Consider the following 16,510-nt stretch of genomic DNA (forward strand, 5'->3'; position numbering starts at 1 on the left):
CTCGCTAGGCGTCAAGAGACAGAGCCTCCCCCGGCCGCACCCCAGGTGGGCGGCCACAGAGGATCTGGTTTGTCACGCTCAGGGCTCTGACCCTTCTGCCATGGGGCAGTTGTTCCTACAGGGACCGAGGCACGTCTGTCCCCCAGACCCCACCACGCCCCCATAGGGCTGGGCAGTGCACCGAGTTTTCGGCCCCAGCCTTGCACCTTGGGGCTCTGGGCGGGGCTCTGACCCACGCCGACGGCGCTGCCTTCCGGGGACCTCACCCAGGAACTGCAGCACGCTCCTCAGCACCTGGTAGCCGCTCATCCCCTGGCTGATCTTGCGCTTGGCCAGCAGGTAGGCCGCCAGCATGGAGGCCAGGAAGCCGCCGAGCGCCCCCAAGCCCTGTGGAGACAAGACGCAGGGCTGAGGCAAGCTCCCGAGAGCCCGGGAACGCAGACTGGCTCGCTGCAGCGCCAGGCTCCGCTGAGCAACACTGCCAGCGTCAGCCGCCTGGCCTCTGGGCCTGTGCTGGGGATCCGAGCGCCTTTCCTCTCCCGGGGTTCCCGAGTCCCTTCTCCGGGGAGCCAGCACAGTCACCAAGGGAGCGCAGCAGGGCCGGGCTCTGACACCGACACCAGGGCCCCTTGCTGCCTGCTTCCACCAGGCCGCAATTCCCCCAGCCTGCCCCGGGGCAACGCCTGGTGAGGGGCGCAACCAGCCACTTGGACTGGTGTGAATCAAGCATCATGGGATTCTGAGGGACCAGGCAGGGCCAGATAGCTCAGCCACAACGGGGGGGGGGGGGGAGGGGGAGACCCTGTGCATCCTTTACCCCATCTACGGAGCAGGGACCTGGCCTGGGGGGAAGGGGGAGCTATTGGAGTACCGCAGAGTACCGCGCCCACGAAGGCAGAGCAGGCCAGGGACAACGCCCCCCCTCCTCCCCATCCCTCAGGTAGGAATGGAAGGAGCCAGGCCCCCCCTTGGCGAGCGTCAGAGCCCACCTCCCCGCCGGCCAGGCTACCTTGTCGAGCGCCCGCTGGTGCAGCCAGACTTTGAGGAGGGTGACGCCGTCCTGCATGCCTGGGAAATCGGCGCCGGCGCCAGCCAGGAAGAGCAGGCTGGACTCCAGCACCGTGTCGCAGAGGATGGAGTTGTTGTAGTGGGGGGTGGGGGGCTCGGCGGCTCCTGCGGAGGGAACAAGCCAGCAGGTGAAATACTGGCGCTTGGAACCCCAGGCAGCCCCCGCGCCCTTCTCCTCAGAAGCGGCCACGGAACCCGCGGCGCTGCGAGGGGCCGCCGGCAGATTGGGCCTGCCCCTCGGCGCCGGAGCAGGGCAGCGGGGGAGCGCGGCAGACTTTAGCCGCTGCCTTGTAGCCCCCTGCCCTGTCTTCCCAGGTCTGCGGGGGGAGGAGTCGTTGTCGTGGCCTAAGAGCCATGAAAGGAAGTGGTGTAACGTGAGGGCAAACCCTCCGGTGACTCCAGGCCCCTATATGGGGCGTGCCAAGCCCACGGACCAGACCCATCGACCGACTCCCCCGTCTCTGCTGCTGCTTCCACCACAACCCCTCCCTGCAGGAAATGCTGCTCCGCTTTCCCCAGGGCTCCCATGCCTGGGTCAGCCACGCACCCAGCCCCCCCGGAGCTGTCCGGGCCGGTCAGCCACAACATAGCTCTGCGTGCCCAGGCCTTACCTGCCTGGGGGGAGCCCTGCTCCAGGAACCAGGCCGTCCGGACGTTGTTCTTGCTGGGATACAGGCGGCTGGGCTTGAAAAAGCCGGGGACGGGGCAGGCATAGAGCCGGACGGTCACCAGCTTCTCGTCTTTACCTGCCAGCACCAAAGGGGAGCGAGGTTACAGACGGGGACACGGGCGGAAATCCGGGGGGAGGGAAGCCACCCCGTTCTCCTCAGAGGCACCAGACCCCCGGCCTTTCCCCATCATCCTGGCGTTCCCAGCAGGAGCAGAATGAGCCTGGCTCCAGCTGGCCTGGGCACAGAGGGTGCTTCACAAGCAGCGAGAGAAGGGAGACCACAAGGGTGTGTTTGGGGTGCACACGGTGGCGTTTCACTGGGCTCCGTGCTGTTCGCTAACGCAGCCCCGACTCCTACCTCCCCGGATCCAGGATGACAACAGAAGGCCCATTCCCCTCCCCCCGGTGCTCTGCCCAGGCACTTAGGCTGGCTACTTCCAGAGTCCTTAGCCCACAGAGCCGCCGGCTCCTGCTCGTGCCTCTGCACTGCCAGTTCCTGTCGATCGCACTGCTCCACGAGAGCCCAAGCGCGGCTCGCAGAGCGACTCCGAGACATGGAGACTCCGGGCCGGTTTTCTCCCCGGGAGTGGGTCCGCACGGAGGTACCAGTGTCAGACCCTGGGAGGCGGGGGAGAGGTTGCAGCATGCACACAGGCCTGGCATCGCTTGATGGGATGGCGCCCCCCGCTGGCCAAGCTCTGCAACGTTCCTGCCCTGGTGAGAAGAGCCCTGGGGATGAGGAGGCCGGAGGAGAGGAAGAAGGATGGGCAATGAGACATGGCACCTTGAGGCCGCAGGAGCAGGATTGGCTTGAGGTGGTTGCTATTCATGTATGTGAATCTCACGCTGCCAAAGAGCTTTTCCTTGGAGAGGTGCTGAGCTATGTGGGCCAGGTACAGGGCTCTCTTCCGGTGGTATCGCTGGTTCAGGTGGTCCTTGTCCTGGAGGACTGCCTGAGCAAGAAGGGGAGAGAGGAATTGTCCCTGTAGCTTCCAGTTCAGCCTAACACACCCGTCCCTCTCTCCGCCGGAGACATGCAGCTACTTCTGGGGTGGGAAGGTAACAGCCAGCAAAACAGCGCTGTGGAACCCAGGGCCCTCTGCTCCTGCTCTAACAGTACCACCCTGGCAAGCGTGAGCAGGCTGCGCACCTCCAGCAGGGACAAGCACAGCTGTTCTGCTGACTGACCGACAGCCAGCCCAGGCAGGTCACACTCGCGGGAAGCCAGGGTGGTTCTGAGGAGTGCGCCGAAGAACGGGACAGGCAGCCCTGCTGCACAGCGTTCTTGGGCAATAACCTCCTACAAGCGCAAGCGAACGGTGTGAAAGTTTCTCCCGCTCCTCGAGGCAGGCTCAGGGCCAGGCCAAGCGCAAGGAAGCCAGGCGGCGGCCAAACTCGGTGGTAGTAAGGCCCAGTCCCCATGCAGGCAGAAGGGGATAGGCCGTTTCTTCAATCGTACTGGAAATCAAACACCAGGGATGTTTGATTTGGTGAGATCGGGAGGAGCCGGGACAGAGGAGGAGACCCAACTCCTTCAACTACTTTCGGTCCAAAACAAGGCCTGAAACTGACGCCTCACGTGGTAGGGAATTGGGGGCTGCATGCACCGTGCCGCTTTGCCCTGTGCCTGCACTCCGTGACAAGCCCTCAGCCACGGCGCCCTGGAGGTCACAGGCTCAGCTGTGGCACCACACCAGCCTGGCGTGCTCGGACTCACCCGTGGCATCGTCACCGCCACGTCCACATTGATCTCCGGCTTGATGCACGTGCCCAGCAGGTAGCTCCCCACCACCTTCACCGCGGCCGGCGGCAGGAAGCGGAACTTGCCCTTCACGCCGAAAGGCACCTGGAGGAATGGGACCTTCACGCCCTTGGGCAGCCACGACTGGTCGGTGAGCTGGGGAGGAAGGGGAGGGGTGAAGGACTGCCCACACTCCAGCCCGCGGCAATAGCTGAGCTCACCCAGGCAGGGTGCACAGGTCCCCAAAGTGTGGGGCACGCCCCTCCCCCAGCGGGTGAGGTGGGGCCTGAGCCAGCCCGCCCCTGCTCCAGTCCCGTCCCCAGCTCCTAGTCTTGTGCGAGCCCCATCCCCAGCCTCAGCACGACTCCACTCCCAGCCCCATGACAGCCCCCAGCCTCGGATCTGTCCCCATCCCAGGGCCACAGCTGGACGGTAAGGCCGAGAGCAGAGCCACACCTGGCCACGGGCCACAGCACGCTGCCAGCCCCCTGTGCTCCTGCCCCCAGCCTCGGTCCCGCTCCCCAACTGCGCCATGGCCTGGCTCCCGGCCGGGCACAGACAGGGCAGGGGGAGTGATCCTCAAAAGTTTGGGGACCACTGTGCTAGTAGGACTCCGCTAAGCAAGCTGGGATCCTGCCACGTCCCAAGATACTGCTTAGGGCACCACGGGGGGAGCGTGGGACCCTGTACCACAAGGCCTTAACGCAGTGGCTGGAAACAGGTCCAGCAGGGGTCTCCCTCCCCATTTTTGCCAGCCCTATCTCCTGTAACCTCCATCTACACACCCCAGCTGTAATTTCCATGGCCCGTTGGGCTACCGGGTGGGGATGGCAGATGTAAGCACCCCAGCCACATGGGCCCGGAGGGGAAGCAGCCGCGCAGGGGCCGGGCCGGCTGCACCCTTCGGCAGTCCTAAGCACGACACGGAAAACACTAAGGGCAAAGCCAGTGGGAGGTGGCGTCTTCCCATGCCGTGTGTTCATAATCAGACAGCCCCACGGCCGCCCACGGACGTACATCGGTTTCGGGGGTCTCCGGGACGGCACTCAAGAGGGTGTTGATTTCGTGGAGAAAGGCATCGATCCTCTGCTTCTTCTTCTCCTTCAGCTTCACCTCCTTCAGCAGCTCCTCAATCTGCAGGGAGAAGGGAGGCCCCACAGGGCAGCCTCAGCCACGGAAACCACTGCTGACTTATCCCCTGCCCTTCGACCAGCATTCCCAGGCTGACCCAGACAGGGAACTCCCAGCCCCAAGCTCAGGCAGACCCAGGAGGTTCTCCAGCACCCGGCTGCACGGGTAATAGGAGTGCATGACAAGCATTTCTCTCCCAGCAGAATCCTCCGCTGGCCCATGCTGGTCCCTGTGCTGCTGCTAATTGTACCAGTCAACGTTCCCTCTAATCTTTGCCGTCCATGGATCGATTCTTTTTAAACCACTCATATGTGGAATCATTTTTTATGTGCACTGAGGCAAGTGTGAACATGCACCACCAGTAGAAACAAAACCTACCAGCGTGGGCACTCTGCTAATCAGCAGGGCAGCACCGGAATCTCTCCTGAGTAACTGCACAAGCCTCCCCAAGCCCCTGCACTGGGGATGTTAAATTTAGATGAATCAACTATTCGAATAGTCGATGGAATTTGCATTGGCTTTTTGGTTAGTCGATAAGGGCGCCTCCACCTTTGAAAGGTAGCAAGAGCCCCAGTGCTATATTTCGAAGGCAGAAGCGCTGAGGGGAGCACGGGACTCAAGCAGTCCCTATTGGCCCTGTGTTCCCTGTGCACTTCCCTTCTGAAATGTACAAGAGCCTGCAGGGCTCTTGTAAATTTCAAAAGCAGGGAGCACAAGGCCGGCGGGGGGACTGCTTGAGGCCCCTACTCGCCCCGTGCTCCCCACAGCGCGTCTGCTTTTGAAATATAGCAAGAATCCTACCCTCGCTACATTTCAAAGGCAGAAGGGGTGCCAGTTCCCCCTGCCCCCTACAGAGACGGTGCTGGGGAGAACTGGCTTTTAAGCCGGCTCCCGCTTTGCTGCCTCTCTCTCTAGTCAGAGAGTTGACTAGTCGTTTAATCTCTACCTAGCACACCCTGCCGGCTGAAAAGAATAAGGCTACCAAGTCAAATGCAGCACTAGCTGCATCCTATTTGACTCCCTGGCTTCTCCTGACCTGAAGGCGGAGAAGGCTGGAATGGAAGAGGTTCTCTGTCTCCTTCAGCTGGTTCAGCTCCTCATTAGTGGGCGGCTTGTACAGATCAGCCCGGCTGAGCTTCACCGGCTTCACAACTCCCTCCGGGGCTGATGCCCTTTTCCTTCCCAGGGGTTTGCCTTTCTTGGAGACACCCTGATTCTCCTCCTCTGCCTCCACATCTTCCTCCACATTGTCAAAGGCCTGCAATGATGAAAACAAGCCCATTAGAAGCCTGATCATAAATGCCACTGGGAGAAAGCACGAGTCACCAAAGCAAAACCAGTAAGAAGCCTCTAGGTTGAGTGAATTTCAGCCCAGATCGTAATAGGGATGTTAGAGAGCAGTCGACTACCCGATAAGCGTAAGTGTATCAGGTAGTCATGTGGAGCATCAAAGACTCGCTTCCTCCCCCACCTTGCTGCCTCTATAAGATTAGCCTCTGTAAGAGGCAGCAAGGGGAGAGGACAGGAGCCAGCGAGGGGAGGCTTCCACCTTGAACAGGGCTGGCCACCACGAACAGGAGCTGTTTGACTCAGCACAAGCCAGGACTGAGCAGTCCCAGCTCGCACTGTTCTGGGACGCTGCGCCTCTGCATTTTAAATGTAGAAAGAACCAGGGGATCTTACTACATTTAAAATACAGAGCCACAGCACGGGTGGCTCCCGGACCCAGCACGAACTCAGCAGAGCGATCCTATCGACTAATCGTGCAGTCAATACAAATTGTATCGACTACACAATTAGCCAGAGAACCGCAATGTAACATCCATACGTCATAATGGGTAAGTGACCTTAACACCCCAAGCCACCTCCAGGACCCACACCAACAGACTCCTTATAGTACAGTCGTCTCAACGGACAAGGTGAGGACTAAAGGACCTGAATAGCATTGTCTGCAGCACACAAAAGGGCTGAAGCAGAGCCAGTGTGGGGTGAGGAGGCAGGCACTGCCCCAGGCAAAGGCAATTTATATACCCAGACTATCAAACGTCTTTTCCTTCTTACCCAGAGCCTGGCCATCTGAAACATACTTTACAAACAAAAACTGCTTTGAGATCTGTACATTTAAAGAAGGGGAAACTGAGGCACTGCATTTAAAAGCATAGTCCCTTCAGTCAGGCTGACTTCAGGTATAGTACACCTCCGGAATGGAGTTTGCAACTCCGAAACGTTCCTAACCCCAGACAGAACATTACAGGTGTTCTTCCAAAAGTGTGCAACTGAACATGGACTTAACACAGCTTTGCAACTGCAGAAATAAAATGCAACTTTTAAACATTTGAATGTCAACGCAACAAGCACAGAAACAAAACGACCTCGTCAAATTGTTTTTAAAACTTTGCCTTTATGTCTTTAATAGCTTACATTTAACACAGCACTGTGCTTGTTTTTGGGGAGGGAGGGGGCACTGCTGCTGCTGCCGGACTGTATACATCTGATTTCAGATGAGGAGTATGGCTGACAGGCCAGTTCATAACTCTGGTGTTGGAAACTCCGAGGCCCTACTGCAGGTGTAACTAACTGCGATTGCAGTAACACACGTTTGAGAAACACAGCAAAGAGAGTAACTAGTGGATATTCTTTCTGCATTTGCTAGCTACGCACATTGCCTGTCTGTGTTTGGATACCATAATGCTTGAGCAACTCAGGGTCTATTTCCTCACAACACCCATGTCGCGTCCCCACTGTACCGATGGGAAACTGAGGCACAGAGAGATTCAATCACTTGCCCAAAGGGCACACAACAAGCCAGGGGCAGCGCAGGGCTTATGACTAGCGCCCTGCTTGCTGGTTCATCCTTCCTCAGTAAAATACTTAGGGATGTTTCAGAATGAGAGAGAATCCTACATGACCTCCCAAGTCCCTTCCAGCCCTATTTCTTTGTAATAGGCAGGCCCACAACTTAGAGAGACAATGTGAATGACCACCCTTTGCACTCACAACACAGATCAGAAATGGAGCAACAAGAACTCCAGCGCTGGAAAGAATTTTGCCTGCCAGGCAAATCATTCACTAGCTTCCTTTTTCTACCGTCCAACATACTAAGCCTCCCCCCTACACACACACACACACATATCCGCTAATAGGGTGTCACAAGGAGGAAGGAGAAAATTTGTTCCTCTTGGTTTCTGAGGACAGGACAAGGAGTAATGGGCTTAAAGTGCAGCAGGGGAGGTTTAGATTGGACATTAGGAAAAAATTCCTAACTGTCAGGGTGGTCAAATATTGGAATAAATTGCCAAGGGAGGTGGTGGAATCTCCCTCTCTGGAGATATTTAAGAACAGGTTAGATAGACATCTGTCAGGGATGGTGTAGACGGAGCTTGGTCCTGCCTTGAGGGCGGGGGGCTGGACTCGATGACCTCTCGAGGTCCCTTCCAGTCCTGTGATTCTATGAATACCCAGGAGGGACGGCAGCCCCACCACGCTGCTGGCACTGAGACTGGTGCCTGCAAGCTCCTCCCGGAGTCCCGGTCCAGCTGCCGTGACAGGGCTGCACGGGGCGCTGTAAAACTCCCCCCCAAGCTCACCGCCGAGCCTAGGCCAGGATCCCTCCCCGGGGCCCGGGCAGGATCGGGGCCCCAAGCAGCAGCAGCAGCGCCGGGGGAAGGTGGCGCGAGGGTCGCTGCGCTCGGCCTCGCAACACAGGCGGGGAGGGGGGAGCGGTCACTGCTCAGGGTTAAAGGCTGCTGGGGGGGTCAGCCCCGCCCCCCCCGGCCGAGCCCCCCCTAGCCACGGCCCCCCCCGGCCGAGCCCCCCCAGCCCCGGCCCCCCCCGGCCGAGCCCCCCCAGCCCCGCCCCCCCCGGCCGAGCCCCCCCCCAGCCACGGCCCCCCCCGGCCGAGCCCCCCCAGCCCCGGCCCCCCCCGGCCGAGCCCCCCCGGCCGAGCCCCCCCAGCCACGGCCCCCCCCGGCCGAGCCCCCCCCAGCCCCGCCCCCCCCGGCCGAGCCCCCCCCCAGCCCCGCCCCCCCCGGCCCATCCAGGCGGCGGGAGAACGAACGTGTCACAAGCGAGCGGCCGCGGAGCCTCCCCCAGGCCCAGCGACGGGGGCCCGGCACCGCCCCCCAGCCAGGGGGGCCGCCGACCCGACACTGCCCCCACCCGGGAAGGCGGGGCTCGAGGAGTGTCGGGGTCTTACCGAGTCGCCGCCCGCCGGCGGCTTCATCTTCCTCCCTGGCGCGGAGCGCGCCCCGAGCCCCGCACGTGGAGCTCACCCACCCCTGCTGCCGCCCCGCTCGGCCGCTCCCGATTGGCTCACCGGGCGACTCCTCGCCTCTGATTGGCTGCTTTGGCCACCCGGAACGGGGTTTTCCTCTTGGCCCCGCCCACGGATGCCGGCAGCAGGTTTGCTTGAGAGACAACGGAAGGCCTCTTCTCCCCCCCCCCCCCACCGATTTCCGGCAACGTTGCGGGTCGTTTTTCAGCAGGCGCCAGGAGTGAGGGCGCTTTACGGCAGGGGGCGGGCTCTGCTGAGGGGTTGCTCTGGCCCCTCCCCCCAGGGGGCCCCTGGCTTAGCTGTGGCCCAGCCCACACTGAGACAGGATGGGGCCCGGGGCTGGGGGGAGGAGCCCCAGGGAAGAGCCCCGCCCCTGTGGGCGTGACTGGGCTGAGGTGATAAGTGGGGTGGGGTGTGGCTTGTGGGGGCAGGGCACTCTGCTCTTCAGAATTGCCCCCCCCAGTGACCCCCTCCCCCCAGTGACCCCCTCCCCCAAGAGGGCAAGGACGCGAGGTCTGGCGGCTCCCAGCCGTGTGGGAACGCCTGGGCGGCCGCCCTCCTACCTCCGCCTCGCCGCCGGCACGTGCCCACGCTGGTGGGTCCAGAACCAGAGAATGGCCACCCCTCCCGTAGGGCTGGACGCTGCCCGGCTGGAAACGTCGGCCGCTCTGCGAGGATCCTTTCTCTGATCCACCTCGGCTCCGGCGAGAAGAACCCTCGTCCCAGATGCTGTTACCAGCGTGGCCAACTCATGATTTGAGAGGTTGTTCTTCAAGCCCTTGCTCCCGGAGGAAAGAGCTGCTGTGGGGCTCTCTGCGGTTGTTGAAGAGAAACAAGCCAGCCGGCTCCTCGCCTTCACAGTGGCAGAGAAAAGCCTGAAAACGCAGCTCCCAGTATTTGCAATGTTCACCGTTTGTGATGGTACCAGGAACGCATCCATCGTAAATGACAGGGGTTTCCTGTATGCCTTACACTGCAGGAAAAACTGGTCATGGCGATGAGTTTCAGAGCCCTGATCTGCTGACTTGGGCTCATGAACTAAAAATAAGACCGTCTATACTGAGTCAGACCAAAGTTCCATCTAGCCCAGTGTCCTGTCTTCCAGCAGTGGCTAATGCTAGTTGCCCCAGAGGGAGTGAACAGAACAGATACTCATCAGGTGATCCCTCCTCTCTTGCCCATTCCTAGTCCTGATAAACAGAGAGTGGGGACAGCATCCCTGCCCATGTTGGCTAATAGCCATTGATGGACCTATCCTTCATGAATGTATCCAGCTCTTTTGAACCCCGGTAAAGACTTGGTCTTCGCAACATCCTGGGACAAAGAGTTCTGTGGATTGGCTGTGTGTTAGGTGAAGAAGTACTTCCCTTTGTTTGTTTTAAACCTGCTGTTTATTCAGTAGCCATGTAAATGTTCAGCTTGGGCTCTGAGACCTGCCTGCTTTGGAAAGTTTTCAGAGCCCAAGTAGGAACATCTCCCCAGCTACTTTTAGCCCGAGATCATGAGCCCAAGTCAGTTGACATGGGCTCTGAGAATTGCAGCTGTGTGTTTTTTTTTTTGCTGTATAGACATATCCAGAGAGCCACTTGCAAACTGGAAGGGAACCAGTTTTATTTTAAGAGGGATAAGGGAGCTTTCGGAAAAGGCTTTATTTCCAAAATAAAGATCCGCGTCTAGACTGGCACTTTTTTCCGGCAAAGCTCCATGCTGAAAAAAAGCGGCAGCCATTTTTATGCTAATGAAGCGGGGGAGATTTAAATCCCCACGTCATTAGCAATTGCGATACATCTAATTTGCATCCCTTTTTCGTAAAAGGGATGCAATCTAGACGTAGCCAAAGATTAAAATTGGGAAAAGAATTGTTTGTACTGCACACAAAGCCTGATTTGCAAAGATACAGTTGTTACACCGTACCCATCACTGCATATTTCATACCGTGTAGCTCAAACTCAGCAGCCGAATGCACTCAGCAGAATTAGTCTGGCATTTCATGATTAATGTGGGTAGACGTCCCGTATCTAACCTGTGGAGAGCACAAAGGAAAGACAGCAGCAACCTAACTTGACTTGGCAAATTCCCAATAGGGCGGGAGTACACAGTACAATCTGGTCCAGTTTGCCTACAATGGGTTTTTAGCAGAGCCATCCCATCAGTAGCTGCCCCAGGGTCCGTGCTTTTGGGGCCCCCACAGAGGCCACCCCAGGGGATTATGGGACCTGGCATGGTGGCAGCAAGGATCACCTCTTCCTTCACCATGCTGGAGGTGGGAGCCAGAGCAACCCAGCAGCCTGCTCTGCTCCACCTCACTGCCCTATCCCAGCCCACTGCGTGCAGCTTCTCAGCAGTGGTGGGAAGCAGAACGCTCCAGCCCCAAGGTGTTCCACCTCTGTGGAGAAGCGAGGCACAGTGGACTGGGAGGACACCACGGTAGGGTAGGGCAGAGTAGGTTGCAGGGCCCATCCGGCTCCTGTGCCCAGCCCATCTAATGACCAGGGCCACATTGCCTGGAGGAGAGGGTAAGGAAGCGGAGCAGGGCTTGGGGAAGGGGTGGAGCGGGGGAGGTCACTTGCCTGCTGAGTGACATGAGGCAAGTCCTTTCAGCTTTCTATGCCTCAGTTTCCCCATATATAAAATAATAACACTGACCACCTTTATTAAGTGTTTCGAGACCTACTGATGGAAAGCATAGCTAAGCTAAGTATTGTTATTTCTAGGTGTTTGCACAACCTTTAGCACGATGGGGCCTCCGCCTAAGCTCTCATCATAAATACCATAAGAACAGCCATTGTGCTTCAAGTCAGTGGTCTGTCCAGCCCATTATCCCGATTTCTGACAACGGCTAGTCCCACATGAAGGCAAGAACAGAACAGGACAATTTCAGGAGAACCATCCCCTGTCCTCTTAGAAACCAAACAATTTCAAGAAATGGATTAACTTTTGGGGACACCTGGAGATGTCGTTGCATCTCAGCCCCATCTAAGCTAAGAGCCATTGACGGATCTATCCTCCATGAACCAATCTAATTCTTTTTAAAATGAAATTATATGTTTGGCTTTCCCAACATCCCATGGCAACAAATTCTACAGGTGGACTGTGGACTTACGTTGTTAATATCAGTATGGGCCAGGTGTTCTGAGATGATAAAAATTCCATGCAGGCTAATCAGATTTGATTTTTTTCAGGTAGTCTCCTCTCTGAATAGTGAACCAAACCACATCCTCAGGGCCAAACGCCACCCAGACTCCAGGGAGTTTATACTCCAAGTCTTCAAACCAGATGCAAATTCTGGAACGTGAATCCCTCTATATTGCATTTAAGTTTTATTAAAATCAGATTGTGGAAATATGCATCTCCAATCAAAAAAATATTCAGGCCTATTCATAACCTGTGATAAGGAACCATAAGATGAGACCCAGTTTTCCAGGTAGACTATTATAATTTATTAGGGCTGTCAAGCGATTAAAAAAATTAATTGTGTGATTAATTGCATTTTTAAACACTAATAGAATTTCATTTATTTAAATATGTTTTCTGCATTTTCAAATGTATGTATTTCAATTAGAACACAAGTGTTCAGAAGTGTACAGTGTTCACATAGTTACAAATATTTGCACTGTAAAAACAAAAGAAATAGTATTAAGTGAATTGAAAAATACAAATACTGCAATACAATCTCTTTATCATAAAATCTGAACTTACAGATTATAATTATGTACAAAAACAACTGCAGTCAAAAAGTAAAACCTTAGAACCTAAAGTCCACTCCATCCTACTTCTCATTCAGGCAGTCGCTCAGACAATTACATTTGGTTACTATTTGCAAGAGATAATGCTGCCCTCTTCTTGTTTACAATGTCACTCACCTAAAAGTGAGAGTAGGGGTTTGCTTGTACTGTTGTAGCCAGCCTCACAAGATATTTACTAGCTAGCTGCGTTGAAGACTCACATGTCCCTTCATGCTTCAACCACCATTCCAGAGAACATGCTGATGATGGGTTCTGCTTGATAAAGATCCAAAACAGAGCAGACGACACATGTTCATTTCCATCATCTGAGTCAGATGCTACCAGCAGAAGATTGATTTTTTCGGTGGTTCAAGTTCTGTAGTTTCTGCATGAGAGTGTTGCTCTTTTCAGACTCTCAGATTTTGGACAGAACTTCAGATTCTTAAACTTTAGTTTGAGTGCTGTAGTTTTATTTTAGAAATCTCACATTAGCATCTTCTTTGCATTTTGTTAAATCTTCTATGAAAGTGTTCTTAAAACAAATGTGCTGAGTCATCAGCAAAGACTGCTGTAACATGAAACATATGGCAGAATATGGGCAAAACAGAACAGGAAACATACAATTCTCCACCAAGGAGTTCAGTCACAAATTTAATTAACACATTTTTAATGACCATCATTAGCATAGAAGCATGTCCTTGGAATGGTGGTGAAAGCATGGTTCTCCCTTTCAGGTGACATCGTAAATAAGCCAGTAGCAGTATCTCCTGTAAATGTAAACTAACTTGTTTGTCTTAGTGACTGGCTGAACAAGAAGTAGGACTGAGTGGACTTGTAAGCTCCAAAGTTTTACATTTTTTTTGTTTGTGAGTGCTGTTATGTAACAATAAAACCAAAAATCTACATTTATAAGTTGCACTTTCACAATTAAAAGACTATTCTACAGTACTTGTAGGAGGTGAATTGAAAATTATTTTATCATTTTTATAGTGCAAATATATGTAATAAAAATAATAAAGTGAGCACTCGATAGGTTTTATTTTGTGTTATAATAGAAATCAACATGTTTGAAAATGTAAAAAAATAAAAAATATTTAATACATTTCAGTTGGTATTCTATTGTGCAACAGTGCAATTAATCACGTTTCAATTTTTTAACTGTGATTTATTTTGAGTTAATAGCATGAGTGAACCGTAATTAATCAATAGTCCTATTATTTATTTGTATTACAGTTATACCTAAAGGCTCCAAATGACACTGCTAAGTCAGGCTTGTCCAATGTATGGCACCTAGCTTGCATCACATATTTATGTAGCCTGAATGACACATTCAGATTTTTTTTAAAGTAAGTTTCTAGTCTCATTCATGCAGAGGGAAACTCCTAAATACAAAATGAGCCTGCAGACAGCCTGAAACAGGTTTTCAGGAAGGATTTGGCCCTGCCCGGTGGATCATTTTTCTCAATGACCTGGAAGAAAATATAAAATAATGAAGAAAGTTTGAAGAGGACACAAAAAGGGGTAAATAACGAAGAGGCCAGGTCACCGATACAGAGGAATCTGGATCACTTGGAAAGCTGGGCACAGAGCAAACCATGTATGTTTTAATGCAACTAAATATAAATTGAGCGCCTTCTCCAGGAACAAAGGACATAGGCCTTGCTTACAGGATGGGCGGGCCTCTCTTCTGGGATGCGAGCACTACACAAGATGAAGTTGTATTAACAGAATTATGATAGAAAAACTACCAGGTGAGGGGGTTTGGCTTGTCAGAGCCAGCCAGTCCACAGCTCTTAGCTTTAGTCCTTGTCTTTGTAAGAGCATTGAAAATGCAAAGCAATAGAACCTGATATACACTGAGCACTCTGATTTTCCCTAAAGATCTCAGTTCACTGGTAGTGCCTATTACAGCCACATAGCACTGCCTTTTAAGGGGAGGAGAACCCAGGGTACAGGGTCTGCTGAGTTTTGGGAGGACATCATCTCAGCGTAGGGCAGTGGGAGGCTACAAACTAGCTCAGCCAGGTCATCAGGATAATTGGCAGCTCTTTGAGTGTGGCAGGAGCAGGTCTGCCATAATTAACAACTTAACCCAGGGAAGTATGCTTAAATGATTGGGAAGAATGCACCTGTTTAGCCTGCACCAGTGTTTATACTGTGTACATACACTGACCTTTACAAAGAAGCTAATATTACAGCTCTGACTCACCATATTTTGACCAGCATTTTTTTTTATCACTCCTTGATGCTAGTCTTACATAAATCAATTTCTGCCTATTTACATTGACCTTAAAAAGAGATCCTGATAGTTTTAAATCTCATGCCAAGTGTCCATTGCTTCCTAGCCAGATCTGTTTGTGTAGTGTTGCCATGTGCTCTTTAAAAGTCGCTGTGTTTTGTCCCATTTTGGCCTTGGGCAGTGTCACTGCTCTGTGCCTCAGTTTACCCATCTATAAAATGGGAATAAAAATGCCTACCTAGCACGTGGTGTGAGCATTAACCATGACCAGCTGACAGCGCTGTACTAAGGATATTAAAATGTGGTTAATTGACTAGTCGACTAGTCGATGGAATTTCCATCAACTAGTCGATAGGCACTTCTGCATTCCTCCTTTGAAATGTACAAGAGCTCCTGTTGGAGCTCTTGTACATTTCAAAGGAGGAATGCAGAACTCCACGTACATCCTGGGGCCAGTGGGAAGTGCCGCGTGGAGCCCGTGATCAGCTGGGACTCCCCAGCTGATCCCGGGCTCCCCGCAGCATTTCTCTGGAACCCCGGGTCAGCTGGGAGAGCCCAGCTGATCCCGGGTTCTGGAGTCCCCAGCAGTTCTCGGGTTCCACAGCTGCTCCTTTGAATGGCATTCAGACGGCATTTTAAAGGCACAGCAGCCGCACAGCTTATCCACAGATCAGCTATGCAGTGGCTGCCCCTTTGAAAAGCCGCCTGGAGATTTCAAAGTGGCAGCGCTGCCACTTTGAAGTACCCCTTCCCAACCCTGCCCCTTTTGCTGCCTCCATTTTATAGAGGCAGCAAAGGGGGGGGAGAGAATATCGACTATTCGACTAGTCAAAATACTATCCGATAAGCAAATACTTATCTGATAGTTGACTGGTCTTTTACATCCTTATGCTGGACACCACGTATCCCTCTCTATATTAATTGCAAGTTGCGGTCAGTATCATGTTAGTTAATGCAACTCCTTAAGTTCACATTCCAACTTGATGATATGTTCCAGTGAGGACAGAGACTTGGAGGTATGCATGTTCTCGTTTTTTAACCTCATCAAAGAGACACTAGAGGAAAAGGAAGAGCTGGATTCAAGAAGCCAAAGGTTAGACTCCCTGTTTCCAGGAGCAAAGGTAAAGAATTTCAAAGGCTGGAGTTTGCTCTTATATATTCTTTGTTGTTTGTTCTGTAGAAGGCACCATAGTACTGACTCCAGGGGATGTTCGGCAGCATGGCAGAAGTAGGGGATGAAAGCTGATATTAATCTATTATATGTGTTAGAGAGCTGGACTGTTTGTCTGCTTGACCAAGAACTCTACCTAAACAGTAAGAGCTAGGACTACCAAATTCAGTATACAGCTTCCTCTTATCATAACTTAAGAAATGTAAGGCTTTCAGTTGTGCCAGGACAATGTGATGTGCCTGAAATGGGATTGCTTCTTATAAAACAAAAATGATCAAAGGCCTAGAAAACATGACCTATGAGAGAAGACTAAAAAATTGGGCTTGTTTAGTTCAGAAAAGAGAAGACTGAGGGGGGACATGAGAGCGGTTTTCAAGTATCTAAAAGGGTGCTATGAGGAGGGAGAAAAATTGTTCTTCTTGGCCTCTGATGATAGGACAAGAAGCAGTGGGCTTAAATTGCAGCAAAGGAGCTTTATGAACTTCCTAACAG

The 16,510-nt window shown here is 53.5% G+C and overlaps 1 protein-coding gene across 2 annotated transcripts in view; it reads right to left on the minus strand.

Moving 5' to 3' along the window:
* NOL6 (nucleolar protein 6) overlaps positions 1–8,936 on the minus strand; it is a 60,355-nt gene extending 51,419 nt beyond the window's left edge. The window contains exons 1-8 of one of the 2 annotated variants that reach the window (XM_075932774.1): positions 8,806–8,936; positions 5,647–5,868; positions 4,497–4,613; positions 3,456–3,635; positions 2,523–2,691; positions 1,680–1,814; positions 1,010–1,173; positions 267–387 (exon numbers count right to left, since the gene is read on the minus strand). In XM_075932774.1, coding sequence (XP_075788889.1) covers positions 267–387; positions 1,010–1,173; positions 1,680–1,814; positions 2,523–2,691; positions 3,456–3,635; positions 4,497–4,613; positions 5,647–5,868; positions 8,806–8,832 — 1,135 coding nt within the window. In that variant the 5' untranslated portion in view covers positions 8,833–8,936. Of the gene's footprint in view, positions 1–266; positions 388–1,009; positions 1,174–1,679; positions 1,815–2,522; positions 2,692–3,455; positions 3,636–4,496; positions 4,614–5,646; positions 5,869–7,031; positions 7,304–8,805 lie in introns of those variants that run through there. The other variant, XM_075932773.1, reaches the window with a different exon arrangement.
* Positions 8,937–16,510: the final 7,574 nt, after the last annotated feature.

This window comes from Pelodiscus sinensis, chromosome 6 (assembly GCF_049634645.1).
Source record: "Pelodiscus sinensis isolate JC-2024 chromosome 6, ASM4963464v1, whole genome shotgun sequence".
Lineage (NCBI taxonomy): Eukaryota > Metazoa > Chordata > Testudines > Trionychidae > Pelodiscus > Pelodiscus sinensis.